General features: G+C 35.9%; 2 protein-coding genes across 2 annotated transcripts; one reads left to right on the forward strand and one right to left on the reverse strand.

Moving 5' to 3' along the window:
• Window positions 1–1,513: 1,513 nt before the first annotated feature.
• On the reverse strand, window positions 1,514–9,867 carry LOC137951503 (WD-40 repeat-containing protein MSI1). The gene is made up of 6 exons (XM_068798197.1): window positions 9,438–9,867; window positions 7,524–7,850; window positions 6,633–6,785; window positions 2,964–3,088; window positions 2,734–2,829; window positions 1,514–1,970 (listed from the first exon to the last, which is right to left on the reverse strand). The coding sequence occupies exons 1-6, from the start codon at window positions 9,780–9,782 to the stop codon at window positions 1,745–1,747; spliced, it is 1,272 nt and encodes a 423-aa protein (XP_068654298.1). The 5' UTR covers window positions 9,783–9,867; the 3' UTR covers window positions 1,514–1,744.
• Window positions 9,868–12,614: 2,747 nt separating this feature from the next.
• Window positions 12,615–17,924, forward strand: LOC137951829 (uncharacterized). The gene is made up of 7 exons (XM_068798767.1): window positions 12,615–13,143; window positions 14,643–14,790; window positions 15,521–15,712; window positions 16,541–16,669; window positions 16,832–17,001; window positions 17,152–17,282; window positions 17,518–17,924. Exons 1-7 carry the CDS (start codon window positions 12,858–12,860, stop codon window positions 17,593–17,595), a joined length of 1,134 nt encoding a protein of 377 aa, XP_068654868.1. The 5' UTR covers window positions 12,615–12,857; the 3' UTR covers window positions 17,596–17,924.
• The last annotated feature ends 74 nt before the right edge of the window (window positions 17,925–17,998 follow it).

The raw sequence follows: 17,998 nt of genomic DNA on the forward strand, positions 1-17,998 counted from the left end.
GTGGAGACCGGAGGGGAAGAGACAAGATGAATCAGGTTCAAAGTTTAAACTTCAAAGTCCAATTTCGTGGCTTCAAGGCATGAATGGTGGATGGTAGATTTCCGCCTGTAATTGCGGGTTCAAAATCCAAAGTGACCTGTTAGATTTTAGTAGCGTTTCCATATGTTCAAGTTTGTCATCGAAATAGATTTGATTTGAATACTTTGATATCAGCTTTGAACCTAAAATTAGAATAAAAAATTTTAACGATAGAAAAGTTCGAAGACTTTATAATGGAGCATACTAATGTATAATAACTAGCTTAATAGACCTAAAAGAAAGAGGAAGCACCTCCATTAATAATATTTATTCTATTGACAAACAATAACATTAGATGTTGAAGAAACCAAAAAGGTTGAACGATCGATCATCTTTGAAGGAGGAATTTTCCCTCTGTTGTTGTCGTGTATCAGCGGTGCATCCATGTTTGAGATTTGATACCTATTGCCCATGGGTTTAGGGTAAATTTTGATAAATATCAACTGATATTTAGTGTATATCTTGATATATTGCATATCTTTCAATTTAAGTAATAGAATCAACATATCTTAATCTATCACTTATTATACTTCATTATATGTAAGGAAAAAAAGGGTGTGGTCATAGAAGAAGATAAAAATAAAGTTGTCATGAAGTGATAGAATGATGGTGTCTTGGTCTATCATTGAAGTTTATGCTACAACAACCATTGAAATGAACATATATACCATGGTTAAAACATCATGTCTCAACAACCAATAATAGAATCATCATGTCTTAATCTATTACTAATGATCTATTTATATCTTGAGCAATTGACATCATTAATTATACCAAATTATACATAATGCAAAAAAAAAAAAAAATTAAATAATGTCAAATATATAATAATAATATTTCTAGAGCCATTAACAACATCAACTCTACCAAATTATGTATGTTTAAAATGTGTAATAGTGTTATTTTATAAAGAAACATAATGGTCTATTTATATCGACAACAACTACTTGTGTCGATGGTACCCGATTACATATAATGAGAAAATTTTCCCTGCATAATTTAGAAAAAAGATAAAAAAATAAATTTATGAAAAATATTCTTCATTAGGACTAATAGTTGAATCTCATACTCATAGAAATAATCATTCACTTTCGATACCCGATTAGTCACTTTGGATACTAATGTGACTAATGTTAGAAACACGACCTTGAGATCGTGTTACATAAAGGGATTTCCCAAAGAATGAATTGATAAAAGTATAAATAAGAGTGTTGGTTGAAAGAAAAATCAGTCAAACTTGTTTCAAAATCTTTCTTGCCTCTCTTTTCTCTCTCAAAATATGTGCCCTAGTACCCCTCCTATCCCTTAATTGGCAATAGGAACCAGTGGATGTTTTCTTGCACTCCTATCTGTTTGATGAATTTCACTAACCACCCATTTTTAAAATTCATTAAATTTTAGAAAAATTAAGAGACTTTAAAAATCCAATCTTATTAAAAGTAGCAATGAACATATTAGAACACAAATCCTTCAGCTTCTAATAGCGTTTTTACAGCTCTAAAACACCAGAAAAACTATTTGCTATATTGAACAATAAACTAACTTCTGGTATATGAAAACACGGATGCAGATCAGAAAGAAATGGTGAGGGAATGCAATCTCTACCCCTTGACATTTCCTCCTTTTGTTCTGTTGGAGACTTGAAATAAACCCAGTAAATCCCAACTTATGGGGCTTTAGAATCATCTCCGGGTACATCATCTTCATCGTGATAGATGTTTTCAGCCATCTGCCAGATTTGTAAAATGTTATCTTCCGCTACACTGGCAACAACCCAATCCTCACATGGGTTCCAGGAGAAATCAGAGATTTTGCTTGTGTGACCCCCATGGATGAAAAGCAACTCCGGTGGGCCATCCTCTGCATCTTCTGGGGTTTGTTCTTGATCAATTCTGCAAGTAAATTCATCCCTTTTTAGTCAAACAGTACAGTGAATTCAATTTCAACTGTAAATACTTATATTTGGTTGGGCGAATGATAGGAGTTGACAAATAAACAAAATTTCTACATTTTGACAGATAAAACAAAACACTCAGTCAGCACAACAGGATTTGGCAGATCTGCATTTCCACTATCAAAATTTATCCAGTTTGGTATCTTTAGTAATTTCACTTTCACATATTACCCTAGACCACCAGAACGAGCAGCAGATACCTCCTTTCCTTGATTGTTTACTTTTTTTTTTTTCCAGTAATGTTGGAGTTCAATTAAATCTTTAGTCTTCCAACATCCCAAGCTGTGGAAATTTTGGATGCAACAATATCCTCTTCCTCTGAAAGGCCACAAGGCATGACTCAAAGGCAAATCTTTTTAACTATGGGGCACATCAAGAGCTCTGTTCAATGGCGATGCCAGGCCACTTTGTTGTGTATTGGGAGACAATGGCTAACTTTAACAACAATACGAACAAACACTGGTTGATTGTGAAAGTGAAATAAAACAATAGTACCATTTTTACCATGCCCCATTCTGCAGTACCAATAAGCAGAAAGCAAGCATGTGCCCTCAAAACCGAAGTTAGATAATTATTGCACCAGAAATTTCTTGTTGATGGAAATGAAAAACTTCATTCCACCACCATTATAGTCATACCATTCCTCCATAACAGCCTTATAATGAAAAGGACAATAAATAATAATAAGTACAAAAAAATACCTGCTCAGGTCCCACACCATAAGCCTCCGGCCAAGACAGCAGGAAGCTAGAATAGTCTCATTCTTGGGGCTCCATCCTATTTGGAAAACCTCCTCTCTATCATTCCACAACAAAGAAGAGGTTTTAGTCCTATAATCTGAAGAAAAAAAAAACTATAGGAAATTTCATGGGAATTGCAGATAAATTTCCAATTTCAGGAGCAGGGAATAGTGAATGATGACAAAACTTACTTGTGACAATCAAAGGTGTGGAGTGCAGTATTTATCTTGCGAAGGTCAAACAGCTTAACAGTTTTATCTGTAGAACCAGTAGCCACAACCCATTCATTGAAAGGATTGAAAGCTAAGCAATTAACCTGACATCAAAAGCAACAGACAGGAAGATACAGTATCAGAAACAAAAAAAGTACATTCTTCTACAGGTTAGCAAGATGAATGTAAATCAATATGATATATAAAATCAGTTCCAGAAAAACATCAATATAGAACCTTTTTTTTTTTTTTTTTTTTGAAACCCTGTTTTGAAGGAGAGGGAACACGAGAAGAAAAAGGAAATAAAAGAACTCGAAGCAGTCAATAAATATTGTCATTATCTTTCCCTTTCCCTCATTTCCAGTCTAATCAAGCTCAACCTTAGCTTTGACTATTCAGCAGGAAATATTCCCTTCAAAACCCTTGACTAAAAAACTTAGAAAAAAAAAGAAGAAAAAAAAGGAAAAAAGAAATTAAATGAAATCTTAATGGAAAAATTACAATCAAGTCATATCTAATGATGTGCAAAAATAAAATACAGGCTTTTGATCTTCAGACAAGAAAAAAACAAAAAATAAGTCAAAATTAAAATTCACAGTACACCAGATAGCAAAGCAAGAAAATAAGAGAGAAAAACTTTGTGGAAAAGGAGAAGATAAGATAGTCCAGAATCTTTTGTTCCTTATCTTCTTCCTATTCCTTGACAATGGGCAGTGATTGAGAGGAAAATGACTCATGGGAATTATTGTTTAGAAGAAACAGCAGTCATTTGCAGGTTTTGCCAGAGAAAATAAAGGGGGAGATGAAATGATTAAGGTTTGGTTACATCAAGTATTCCTTGACAATGGGCAGTGATTGAGAGGAAAATGACTCATGGGAATTATTGTTTAGAAGAAACAGCAGTCATTTGCAGGTTTTGCCAGAGAAAATAAAGGGGGAGATGAAATGATTAAGGTTTGGTTACATCAAGTACTTTTATCTGATTACATGTTTGCATTATATTCGTAGTGTTCACATAAATTACAGTCCAGTAGTCTATTCTATAAAGCCTAGAGTTTTTCCTCTCAACTTTTTCTCCTCTTATTCTTCTTCTTTCTTCTTCCGTATTGATTCCTGACCTCAATAATTCTCTTTTTACTTATTTTCCTTCATAAATCTTCATTTTTAAATGGTTCAGAAAGCAGGTGTAGCACTTATGACCCTGCATCAAGTTTCTTCCCCTTCCTTTCCTCTTTTCTTCATGGCCCAAGTGTGATTAAAGGGTGAGATCTATAGCAGGCTGTGCTGAGGCGTCCTAAAGAGAAAGACCACTGCTTCTTCCTTTCTCTTTCCTTTCATACTGCATCTATGGTGGTTCAGATGTGTCAAAGTGGTCCTGCAGTTAATGAAGAGATTGGGCTGCTGCTACAGATTTGTGAGTCCTGTTTTAAGTCCCACTTTAGCGAAAAAATAACTGCTAATTCCTCATCCTTGGAGGAGTCTTAAACCAGCTGGGATTTCTCATTCCTTGTTGGCGTCTAAAACGAAATTGACGTCCTACTGGTTCTATTCTAATTCAGGAAACTCCAGATTATGTTGGCTTCCCACTGTTGTTCTACACCAGCAGCTGAAACTTCTTGCATAGAGCTGCTGTAAAGAGACTTCTTAGGATCAACATGGACCCACAAGTTATAGCAGTTGTCCCTTTGATTAGTTCAAATGCACCCCAAACCCACCCACCGCCCTCCCTTAACTGAGATCTACTAATAGACAGGCTAACCCGAGATTGGCATCTGATGATAACATTTTTGAGTATCATGCTATCATACTCTCCAACCTTTGATTTTGCGGCCAGTTACATCAGGCTCGCTCGCTCACCTTTTAAAGTTGTCACTCTCACTTCTTCACATATCTGTGAAACTCATTTGCTTCAACTTTGATGTTTATGTTTTCTCTGGCCCTCCTTGGTGACAAAGCAGGTTAATTTTTCTCTTAAATAACAAGTCATGTCTTTCCTGGGTAGGCTTTGAAACCTTTAGTCATATTTTTTCAATTGGTTATGGTTTTTCATCACTATGGAGTAATGTGTATTGACCCATTACCTGGTAGAACAAGAATGTACCCAAATTTAGCTTGAGTCGAATCGTGTTAGGTTGAGTTGCACTCTTCTGTTAAGCACCTAGCCAATATTACCTGGGGTTAAGTACCTATGTCTTCCGCTCCTTACAGGCCGGTCTTTTGGGGGCGCCGGGATTCGAAGTCGGGACGCAGCGCTAGCTCTGATACCAAATGTTAAGCACCTAGCCAATACTACCCAAAAGACCGGCCTGTAAGGAGCGGAAGACATAGGTACTTAACCTCAGGACCATAACATCTTCACAAGTGGGTGAATGTAATGCTATCCTTAAAAGTGGGTAGATTGGTGTCTCTTAATTGTTCTTTGACCTAGGAGTGTTGGTGTTTGAAGCCTTGTCGTTTGGCTAGGAGTGATATTTCTTCTCTCATATAGTTCTAGGTAAGTTGGGTCTCTTGGTGTCATGGATTCCCAACTTGAGGGGAAGAAGTAGAAAAATAAGTACAAGGAAAGAGGTGTTTGAAGGAGCCTACAATGAAGAGTTCCACAAGTATTGCGAAAGTTCTTTTTTTTCTATTAGAGATAGCAGTTGACGTCTACTATTCAAAAACAAGCACAAAAGGGGGGAGAATGGAAGATGAAGAATTTGTGTAAGCAATTGATTGCAAAACAAGTTGAAGTGGAACTAGCTGAAGTTGAAGAGTTGTGAGCCTATTGAATACATAAGCAAAAAAAATTCTTCTCTTTTTTATTTTTTATATGCCATGTAACAAGTTAAAATTGTGCTCTCCAACTTTAGGGGGAGAGTAAAAAGATATAACTTGTGTTTACATAAGTTTTGAGGAAAATAGTTTCTTATAGAATCTTATTTACAAGGGTGTAAGGGGAGTAGAGACATAATTGTCATTTCATTATTGTTTTATGTCATAAATAGAAGAGAAGAGGGAACCCTTATCCATCCTCTTCTAATTCAACATGAATATCTTTTTCCAACTCTCTCTCTCTTCTCCTAAGTTCATAAATTTCTAGAAGCTTCAACACCTTGGTTTATTAGCACAATATTCCCCTTTTATTGATTTTTTGTTCTTACACGAGGTGGCTCTTGCCACCTCAGCTTTGTATTATTTTGTCTCTTTTAAATAAATTCATTCAAATTCGAATTTAAAGAAGAAAACTCTAACATGATTTATTTAGATGTGTGAAGTTGGTCCAAGGCCCATCCCAAAATGACTAGCCAACTTAGGTGGGAAACTCAAGATCTTTGTATTCACTAATCTATGTGGGACTATTCCTTAACAAGATGAATAATCCAAAGTTAATGTAAATAATTAAAACCTATTATCTGGTCCAATACAAAAATGATTCAGACATACAAATTTTTGTATCACATATAAGTATCGATTTGTATCAAGACAAAGATATTCATTTTCCTGATAGATCCTTTCAGATTAAAGTATGTCAATTTTAAACTACTTCCAAAACAGCTTCATATTCAAATCAAATGCAACTGCATAAAAACAATAAAAAAAGCAAGAGTGATTAACAAGCTCTATGGCAACTCCACTCTGTGGTGAAACAAGAAATTTGGAACTTACCTCACCTTGATGGGCAACAACTGATTGGATGGGTTTGTTGGCCGGAGAGGAGCGGAGGTCCCATATAAGTAGGTAGTGATCATCACCAACAGAGCCAAACAGATATTCATGCCTTAAATGCCAAGCAACATCCTCTACAACACCTTCATGAACCTAAATTTAACAGAAAATTAAAAAATAAATTGTACAGCCATGCCTAACCAAGAGCACCGGGCTTCTTTCTTTCTGTAAATAAAGTCTATCTAGTTGGATGGACGCTGCACAGATTTACACTTAGGGGAAGAAATTATAAGCAAGAATTCCATCACATTCCTTTACATTGCTGTGAATGCTGTAATTGAGAAGAGAAGGAAAAATAAAACCCAACCAACAGTCTGCTTATTTGCCACCAGCATGACATTCATGACAAACATTAGCAGACAATTCACACCCACTGCTTGAAGAGCCTGAATAGGCAGAGGCCTTTCAAAATTATCAGATGGACGACTTTAGGCACTAAATTAATGGTTGCAAAGCATTTATCACTTTCACCCACAGATTAGCTCAGAAGTTTTTGGACCATGTTCATACATCTGCACAAAATGCTGAACCCTATTGCCAACCGTGCCACATGGGACATTTTAATTTAGTATCAGGTAATTTAAGAACATTGCATCAAGAAAAGGCTAAGATATCAATCACAGGTGGATAGATGCAGGTCCTTATTGATTCCAGAACCTCCTCCAAGTAACCAAGATACATGCTAACAACAATTTAGGTTATGATAGAAAGAGAGCTGTTAATAATTTGCTCTGAGCATAGATAAAATGTTCACAACAATCATTAAAGAGTGTTGCAATACATACAACCTTTTCTCCAAAATAAAACATAAAAAAATAAAAATGCCAATACCTTAAAAATCTGTTGAGCCTCAAGAGTCTTGTTTTTAGGAGTACCATTAATGTCCCATAAACATATCTGAGCATCATCAGATCCACTCAGCAGATGGCCCTGCTTGAAGAGACTCCAAGATAAGCCATAACCTTCAGTGTTATGGCCTCTTAACCTCAAGTCAGGACTGCATGCACCATCTAGAGGAGGCTTAGATGGATGTTTGCTATAATCAAAGACATACACTTCTGCACTAATAGTCTTTGTAGCAATGATAAATGGATTTTGAGGCATATAGCGAGCTCGGTTGACCTCTCCATCATGATTTATTTGTTGAATTATTTGCACCTGCAAGAAATTTTAAAATAACAATATCATGGGCGCTACACACCAAAACTTTATGACATGGTACAGGACCAACTATATCCTTGAGTACCAGAGTACTAAATATCAGAGAATGCAAATGAACAAAAAAACAGTATAAACTAAATTGCAGTAGGCAGGCAATACCTATGACTCCAGTACGCAGTTTCGATTTCTTCAAATAGAAAGATGGAGACAAAAAAACAATGCTCAAATAAAAAGATGGAGCCAAAAATAATAATAACTATAATCATTATAATATTTATTCACCACATTTTCAGATGACAGACTCCTGGAATTACAGAATTCCCATGAAACTCAAAGTGGTATTTTACAATAACATTGTGGACAGACTGTGACATGCTATTGTATATGACCAGATTAAAAGGTGTAAGCCACCAGAAAGAAAATTATTACAGTTGTACAAAACTTTTCCTTCTTCCCTGTGATAGCCATTCATCGGAAGAAAAGGTCTAATCAAGAGAAGTTAATCAATAACAAGTAGAACACTACCAAATGTAGATCTGGTACAAAGTCCAGCAGCTTCACAGCTTCAAAAGAAATAAGAGGTCAAAGTTAGATAGCTAATGGACGAATCCCTCAAAACATTCCCAACTACGATAATGGATTAGAGGGCATGCAGATATGACAAATTCTTGTTTGAAACGGCACTGAAAATGAAAATTCATGTCAAATTAAGGTGTTTCAAAATGAGTTATTTCTTTCAATTGATAAACTGTGACTAAAACTTGACATGTGTATTCTTTCTTGTAAGCTCAGCAAATCTGATTAAATTTTCATCTAAAAACCTTGAAAGAAATCAAACACCATAGAGCTACCTGTTTATTCAATACCAAATCTGGATAGACGGCAGTCATATATCTGCTGAGCATTACTTGAAAGCTTAGTAACTAGTACATGATATCTGTTACATCAAATGTAGCTATGCCACCAAACCAAAGAATAAGATTTATCAACAACATTCACAACACCATTATAAAAATCATGTAAAGCTTTAATTAAATGTTATCTGTTACTTCAAGTGTACCTATGCTACCGAACCAAAAAACTAAAATTTAATAGCAATATTTGCAACATTATAAAAATCATGTAATGCTATATCTCAGTTATTAGAAATAGACTTCTGGCATGCCTTTGTTATGAACTTCCATGCCTTCAAAAGGAAAACAACATAACTGAGTGAGTACAAAAATTAACAAATAAAACTTTCTTTGTAGAGAACCACGCAGGAACCTACTTATAGCTTAAAATAGCAGTCCACTATTCCAGCTCATAAAATCCACAAAGGGTAAAAGTAAAAGAAAAGAAAAAAAAAAAGATGATGATGATAATGAAGGAGAAAAAGTACGATAGGTCGTTCCAATCTAACAAATGAAACGAGAGAGGAAACACAAGGAAGTAGGTATCAAAATCCATAAGAAAAGAATGAAACTTTTCTCATATAACACAAACTAAATATGACGAAGGAAATCGCAGAAAAGATAACAATAATAAAAAATCTCATGCGATCACTAGACGCCCAAAAAGTAAGACAAATAGGCAAAAATATACCTTCCCATTTGCGCAGCCAAACCCTCCAATCTCGCCCCTTTCATCATCATACTGCCTCCCATCACTCTCCGCATCTTCCAGAGGCAGCTGTACTTGTGCAAGCATCAGATAATTGGGCTCGTTCTCCGACGTGTGAGTCCCCAATATCATCTTCTGCACGGAGTAATCTTTACCCGGCGGCTCCTCCCTGTCCGGGAGCCATTGCACAGTGAGAGAAGGCCACTCAAGTGCATGGGTGATGACGAGATCGTACAAAAAAGGTGTGTTTTTCTTCCATATCTTGTACTCTTCGTTGATGAGGCGCTCCTCGATTTCTCCTCGGAATTCTTCCTCGTCCTTGGTCATGGCTTCTCCCTTCCGCGTTGTGGGGTTCGAATTTTGGAGGGAGATAGAAGAAGGGATTTGAGGGAGATCTGGCTTTCCCCGCCTTCAATATGACCCTGGTTAGAGGACAACTGTCATGACTGGTACTGAACCCTTGCGCTTGGTGGGATCGGTTCGGTTCCTGATCCCTTAACCTTGACCACATCCGAGTAAAATACCGTTTATCCGTTCTACCGTTTAACCCGTCCAATGGCTGGATTATCCGATTAACTGATTATTAGACTACCTGATCATATCCTTATAATATTTTGATTTTATTTATAGTTTTTTATAATTTTTACTATTTTATTCATATATATTTTATATGTTTTATTAATATGTTTATTTACTTGTTTACCCTTAGTATGACTTAAAAGATAAAACCTTACACTAGAAATATAAACGGTTTAGAGTTAGGGTTTAATTAGGGTATGATACAGATTAGGGTTGGGGTGAGGGTTACTAATAGGGTTGGAGTAGAGATAAGGTTTAGGGCTTAAGATTTAGGATATTTTAGTTTTATTAATTAATAGTTAACTTGTAATAGATTATTAATGGTAAATAATTAGTAATTAATTAATGATTACTCAATACTTACTATATTAAAGTCAATTCTTACTATAATCTTGCAAGGAATCATGGATATTAATTTGATGCCTAACAAAAAGGTAAGTTTTAATTTATGATCTAGCTTAACAGTACAAATATAATTAGCCCTTAATTTTATGCATAAATCTTAATTAAAATAGAGTTTAACAAATCATAGTATATGATAACCATATGATTATAGAGATTAATTAGCCTATGAAATCTATTTATCATACAAATATAATCATATTTTTAGATGATTACAAATTTTATTTCAAATTAAACAACTGATGGAGGCCGGTAGGCGTAGACCCCCTCCTTCTCCTCCACTGTGGTTGTGACATGTGACCTCCCTAAGCCCTTCTCTCCACTAGGCAAGTTAGAGTGAAGGAGGGGTGTTTCCCATCTCTCTTTGTAACAGAGAAGTGGTTCATGGAATCTCATAGAAAAGAAAAAAAAATGAGAATTTGATTATTATTATTCCAAAAAATAGTTAGTAAAAAGGAGAAATTGATTATTATCTCATTTTCGCTAACTATTTTTAGGGATAATAATGGTCAAATTCTCATTTTGTGGGCAAAATTTTTCAATCCAATTTTTACATTTTCAAACGGAGAGAAGAGATTGAATTTGGTTAAAATTGTTTCAACCCGCTAGTCCTGTTTTTTGTTCTTAAGAAAAGTACATCTTATTTATCTTTAGTTAACAATTACTTGAAAATTTATCTTCGACTCCCGACTAACTTGGCTCAAATGGCTCTTCACAGGCAAAAAAGATACAAACCACACAAACATTTTATTTACATTTAAGTAAAAACCAGACAAATTGATGAACATATAAGAAGAATCAACTCAGTATCTTCTATAAAAACTGAGGCTGAGATCAAACTCGTTTAATATTATTAAGCACCAAAGTTTTAGCATCTTCCTCCTCAGTGTTTGCTTTTGTCACTAGGGGAAGCTTAGCTGAAAACGTGACAAATGTCATTGCTTCACAGCTTGTTAAAAGAATAAAGACAAGGAGATCTGCCTCATGATATTTCCACTTAATTTAACATAAGTTAGGACCACCCTTTGGCAATTCATGATGTCTGCAAGGAGAAACTTCGTTTCAACAATTTTAACAAAATAAATATATAATAAAGCATGCAATTTGCACAATCCTAGTTTGTGTAAGTGACTATTTATGTCCAAAGCAAAATGATGGGATATTAATTCAAAATATTAAATTTTGCCTATTTAATAATTTATCCTAATTCCTAGTAAAATTATAAAATTAGTAACTAGGAAACACAATTACTAACATTCAAATCGTGCAAAAATGATAGATACACAAAATATTTTCATTCGTAAATATAGTTAACGGGGCGGGGCGTCTAGTAATAGACATGATTTATTGAGTCTTGTCTCCATAGGAGACAAAACGAGGATTTCTTCATTCGAATGAGAATTGTAAATTGTACATAAGGGCAAAATAGCTAATAGCAATCAACTTGATAAACTTGTAGTTTCTCATATCGTATCTCAATATAAGACAAAATAGAGCCATCAATTCAATTAAGTAGGTTTTATTTGAATGATCGATCAATCCAATTATTTTTATGTTGAGGTCGATGCGACTAAAAAAAATTAATATTAAAAATAAAAAGAATGTTCAAATGTCAAAATTAGAAATTATATATATTTTTAAAATTTATGGGGTATCAGTTTTTTTTTTCAATTTCTTTTTAAAAATCTGAGGTATGAGCCTTGATGTTTGCAATTTTGTTGGTATATGAAGAAATATTACAGTAATGAGCTTGCTCACTCATGGAGCATCCCACCATTATTGTCACAATTTAGTGGGTTAATTATATATCTAAGTTTTAATTAATATTTCATATATCTTAATAACATTATTAAAATTACTTTTTCTTCATATATCATGCTCTCATATGAAATAATTTGCTTGCATCATAGATTTTCCTAATTACGATATATTTATATGTTTTCGTATCTCAGAGCTAAAATTATCCTAATGAAGGTGAAAACCCACAATATTTAGGCCATATCACCTGATCCATGTCGGAAATGAGATATATCGACCGACGAATTTGGGGAGTTTTGTGGTTGTTGAAACAAGATAAATATATGTTTGAAGGAAGAAGATACTCAAAATGCAGAACCAGAGTCCAGAGAAACTATTTTGACAGGTTTAATTGTTGTCTTTCGGTTGGCTGATTTGTGAGACTTGTAGCCAAAGGGAACATTTAGAATATATAATTGCTGCAGTCATTGGTCCAGAAGTACGAATCCCTGGTTTTCAGCGCGACCTATACAGCATTAGAATTTAAATAGGATCACGGGATTAAAAAAACTGAGAAAATCTTTGCAGTTCGGTAAAAGAAACTTTGGGATTCAGTCCTTTCCGTTTGGCCATTTTGCCGTTGGAATCAGAGTCCCCGAACTCCAAAGCCCCCCGTTGCTCTACATGAATCTTCCCATTTCTGCTGCTTCTTCTCCGGAAGTCCCAGGGGTGGATTCTCCGTCGTCGTTCCAGGCTCCGATGAAGAGATACAGAAATGAGGAGCTCTGGGATTTCGAGGACGAATTGTCAATCTCACCGAACGCTTCGAATGTCATTCTGGGGTTGGACGGTGGGACAACTTCCACCGTCTGTATCTGCATGGAAATGCCGTTTTCGGACCAAATTCCGGACCCTATTCCCGTCCTTGCTCGCGCTATAGCCGGATGCTCCAATCATAACAGTGTTGGAGGTATTGGATGTTCCTCTCTGTTGGGTCTCGTCTTAAGCCCACTCTGGTGATTTTGTATGCGTTTTTTTTTCATTGGCCATTCAATTCTTAGTCTCTCTTTTTGACGACGTTGATGTTTTTCAGTAGAAGTCTATTTCCTCTTTGTGATTGGTGGTACTTTGGCTATTTTTTTAGTGTATGTGGAAGCTAACAGGTTTCGTCTATTGGGTTTTTTTCCTAAAACTTCATCCAGTTTGTATATAATCTGCTTATGCATATAGACGTGTTAGTTTTCAGGTTCTGGAAGAAAGGTAATTTGTATTGTGTTGGGAACTCGAATATGGTTGTACCATTATTTGGGCGTTTATGGTTTTTGAGTAATCAATTTTGATGCGTTCTTGAGTGTCAGTTGAGATTTCTTGAATGTTATCTGATTGGGTATTTGTGTTTTGTCACTTAGCTTTCTTGTTCAGTTATTTTCGTCTGTCAGTAATTCTAATGGCTGTCATCCTTCTTTTTGCTTGCCTATGCTCAATTTTCTTCTGTTTTTCTCTTTTGTTCTCTGTAATTCGTAGCTCTCTTTTGCTTGCTCTTTTCGGTAAAAAGAAGTACTAAATATCTTTCCTTTCAGAATATCTTTTGCTTGCCCTTTTCTGTTTGTTTCATTTCTTCTTAAGCACCTTCACCGAATCTTTAAATTATCTTTTAATGGTTTTTTTTTTTTACCCTTCACTAGTACATCACTTGTGTTTTTTATGTTGGGTTGGTAGTGTAGATGGTGATCTCATCGTGGTGTTAAAACTAGTTTCTGTCCAATTATTATTAAATGAGACACTGGTTTACTTTCAACATTACGTTCTTACTGCTTATCCATCTCCCCATTATATTATCCATTTTGATCTAATATTTTTCGGGTTTTTAGCTTTCTAACTTAAAACAACATTATTAATATATACTTCTGCATCTTAGCCTGATAGTTCTTATGCTTCAAGCATACTTCTGTTACTAGATTCGAGACATCAAATTTTCCTGTCCTTTTCTCCATGTTTTCATCTCTGATGTTAATGTGCTCTCTTTCTATAGACTGGAATTGATTCAATTACTCCTATGTTGAAATTTTTCCAAGCAAGATGTTGAAAGTGGACATTTCACATTGAGCACCCATAGAAATGTTCATTAGCAAGAGACTCTATACGAATGCCATCCTCAGGTGATAAATACTCTACTTCCAACTGGATAGTTTGCCTTTCTCAGTTGTAAGGGGTATTTCCTCTGGGAACTAGAGATGCAAACTACAAGTCATGTATACTGAAATCTTTCTTTTAAAGGTTCACACAAGTTGATTGATTGTCTTGGTTTAGGGTACCTTTTATTTTGTTCTAAAGTTAGATAATAAGATAAGACTGTACTGATTTCATTGTAAAAAAAAAACTGCATCGACAGAGGAAGTTGAGAACTTTCTTCTTAGGCTATTTTGGACAAAGGCAAACCGCTTAGAATAATATTTGTGTGTTGTGCAGAAACGGCTGCTAGGGAGACCCTGGAGCAGGTAATGGCAGAAGCCCTCTTGAAGTCTGGTAGTAATCGCTCTGCTGTTCGTGCTGTCTGTTTAGCTGTATCTGGTGTCAACCATCCAAGTGATCAGCAGCGGTTACTGAATTGGCTTAGGTTTTGCTTCTGTAACTTCCTGTTCTTCTTGTCTTGGTATGAAGGACCACTTGAATTGTTTGTGGTCTTTCTTCATGGGAAAACAAATTTTGACCAGGAGAATTGCCTTAGGAAGTTTGGTTTTCCTTAGAAACTTACTCTTTGAGAAGGTGCATCTTGTTTCTTCCAGCTCTCCTATCCTCTAACTTCCTGAGAAAGGGCACTGAAGCAGCATTTTTCCTTAAGTTGCATGTTTTGTTCAATTATGGTAGTGTCTAACTGTAATATTTGGCATGATGTCTTCCGGTATATATTTCTGTACTTGCAGACATCTCAGCTGATGTCATTGTCCGGCGTTGTAAAATGCCATCCTGGTTTGAGATTTGAATCAGATTCTTATGGCAGAGAGGTTTATATAGGCTTCTGTTCATTAAAGAGGTTTACTAGCACTTGGAATTTTTGAAAAACCGCCAGGAGAAAACCGGTTGTTGCCTTGTTTTTGTTTTGTCATGTTTTTGCTTTGTTTTATTGGCTCTCTCTTAGTTTTTTCTTAAAATATTTCTTGGCGACTGCCTCGAAAAGATAAATGTTTCTTCATAATATTTATGCTTCTTTTCGAGACAAGTGTATTAAAATGTTATGCTGTGTGGATTGAGTCTTTGGGTTGCAATGTGTGTGTCTAAACAATCTTCAGAAAAAAGAAAAAGTTTATACTCAAGATGATTCTTTTTTGTATTTCTTTTTTTGCTAGGGACATATTTCCAAGCCATGTAAAGTTATTTGTCCAAAATGATGCCGTTGCTGCCTTGGCAAGTGGGACCATGGGGAAGCTCCATGGCTGTGTGCTAATAGCAGGTACAGGAACCATCGCTTATGGATTCACCGAAGATGGAAGGGAGGCTAGAGCTGCTGGTGCAGGTCCCATTTTAGGTGATTGGGGAAGGTCAGTTTCAGCTGCACTGTGTTAGTTTGTTACTCTTTAACATGCTAATTTACAGTTTTTGTATATCTTTTTAGCCTACACATGACTAGGGTCAATGTTTGACAACTTGGAAGAGCCTATAAGGTTGCTGGACTTTGTCATATCATGCTAATATCCTTATACTTGTAATATGCCTCCTATGTAGGTCCAGAATCCTTTATGCAGTCATCTTATATTGATGCTTCCGGACTCTATTAGATCTTTGATTTTCAGACTAAAAATACAGAACAAGCTTGAACAGATTGAGGAGAACAGGCCACTTGCCATAGTTCCATGTATAGGGTATTGTTGAAAGATGCCTTTACTCACGTAGCACAGTGTAGGCTCCAGCTGATGCCTCATGATTTTTATAGATAAATGAAAAGTGAAAGGGTGCTGGCTCACTATAAATTTGTTATGACCCATTGGGTAGATAGCAAGAATCAGTTCACCAGCAAGACCATGTAGTGGACCAACAAATGTTTGGTTTAAACTTTAAATGGTATACTCTTTCTATTTATGGAGTTGCATCGACATGCAAAAAACACAATGCCAGGTTGCAAGAGAATTTCTGATGTCTCTACTTTCCAATATGACCTTCATAGTTCTTGTCTTTGATCCCCTGGTAAATGATAGCTTGGTCGGTTCTGGGAAAGTATATAGAGTAAATAGCATATTTACTACATCCAGCATTTTTTTTTTTAAAAGATCCTGCATTTGCAGACCCAAATTTATTTTTCCTTGTTTAGCCAATGTCTATTAGCATAACCACCTCAACTAGAAAAGTGATGTGCTGCATATGTCATGCAGTGGCTATGGAATTGCTGCACAAGCACTGACTGCTGTAATGAGGGCTTATGATGGTCGTGGCCCGCAAACTATTCTTACTCGGAATATTCTCCATGCTCTTGGGCTTGCTTCTCCAGATGAGCTTATTGGGTAATTCATTCTGCACATGTTTGGCTGCAACTTTTTTAACTAGAGAAAACATGGAAAAAAAGAAAAAAAGTGGAGCAAGTATACCAGCTTTTATTCACTTGCCTTTGTTCTTGGTTTTGGGGTTTCTGATTGTTTACCCGTTTCTTTGCAATTGGCATTAAGGTGGACCTATGCAGATCCATCTTGGGCTCGTATTGCTGCTCTTGTCCCAGTGGTAGTGTCTTCTGCAGAAGTAGGGGATCTAGTTGCAAATCAAATTTTGCGAGATTCTGTCAAAGAATTGGCTCTTAGTGTAAAAGCTGTTGTTCAGAGACTGGATTTGTGTGGTGAAGGTGAGTTTCAGTAAAGAATATTAAAAACCAAAATTCAACTTGTTTGGATGGCTCTAACCCCTGTAGCTGTGGCATTAAGAAATAGTGGAGGAAGAAACTTCATTTTTTCCTTGATGTTGTTATTTTACTAATTGAACTTATAAATTGCAGATGGGAATAATTCTTTCCCACTTGTCATGGTTGGTGGTGTTCTTGAAGCCAATAGAAATTGGGACATCGGAAAAGAGGTTGTGAAGTGCATCTCTGAAGAGTATCCTGGGGCTCACCCCGTAAGACCCAAGGTTAGTAGAGAAACACAGATAAGCATGAGAGATTGCATAATTCATAGTTTTTGCAGATCTTCAATGCTGCTCTAAAATTGCTTTCAGGAAAGACTGGATTATGTTAGCCTTTGATAAACTTAAAACGAGTGTCATTCCTTTTTCAGTAGTGAATTGGAATTGCCAAAATTTGTAAACAGTTTTCTTTTTGGGATTGTAAATTTTTTCTCCTGCTCTACATTGTCTGATTTTGCAGCTGGAGCCTGCAGTGGGTGCTGCAATGCTTGCCTGGAACTTCGTAAAGAAAGAATTAGGACTCCGTCTCAGAAGATGACGAGAGGCCAATTTCATCAAATTTTTAGTGAAACAATCAATTGTACAGAGGAGGCCAGGAAAAAAGAAAACATTTACGAGCACATCAAAAGGTGAGAAAAAAAGAGAAGGAAGAAATACTAGTGGCTGCCATGCCACAGGACTTCATGACTGGACAATATGATTCCTTGACCATTTGGAATTCAATTACTTTTGCTCCACATCCTGTATCTCCTTTCTCCACGAGATCTTGTTTCAAATGTAAAGAAACGGAAAGAAGATGCTCGAGAAACCCTTATGTTTCTGGGAATACTTCTTCATTGATGGAAGCCTCAGTCCTTTTTCCTCTAATTTGTTATTTGGAATCCACAAAAAGGAAAGAATTGATTTCTGCAAACTCTTGCAGTGATCCTGTAATTAACAGA

The sequence above is a fragment of the Aristolochia californica genome, unplaced genomic scaffold (assembly GCF_029961685.1).
Source record: "Aristolochia californica isolate CCGP_79_NKW_82.1479 unplaced genomic scaffold, dmAriCali1.0.hap1 SCAF_15, whole genome shotgun sequence".
NCBI lineage: Eukaryota > Viridiplantae > Streptophyta > Magnoliopsida > Piperales > Aristolochiaceae > Aristolochia > Aristolochia californica.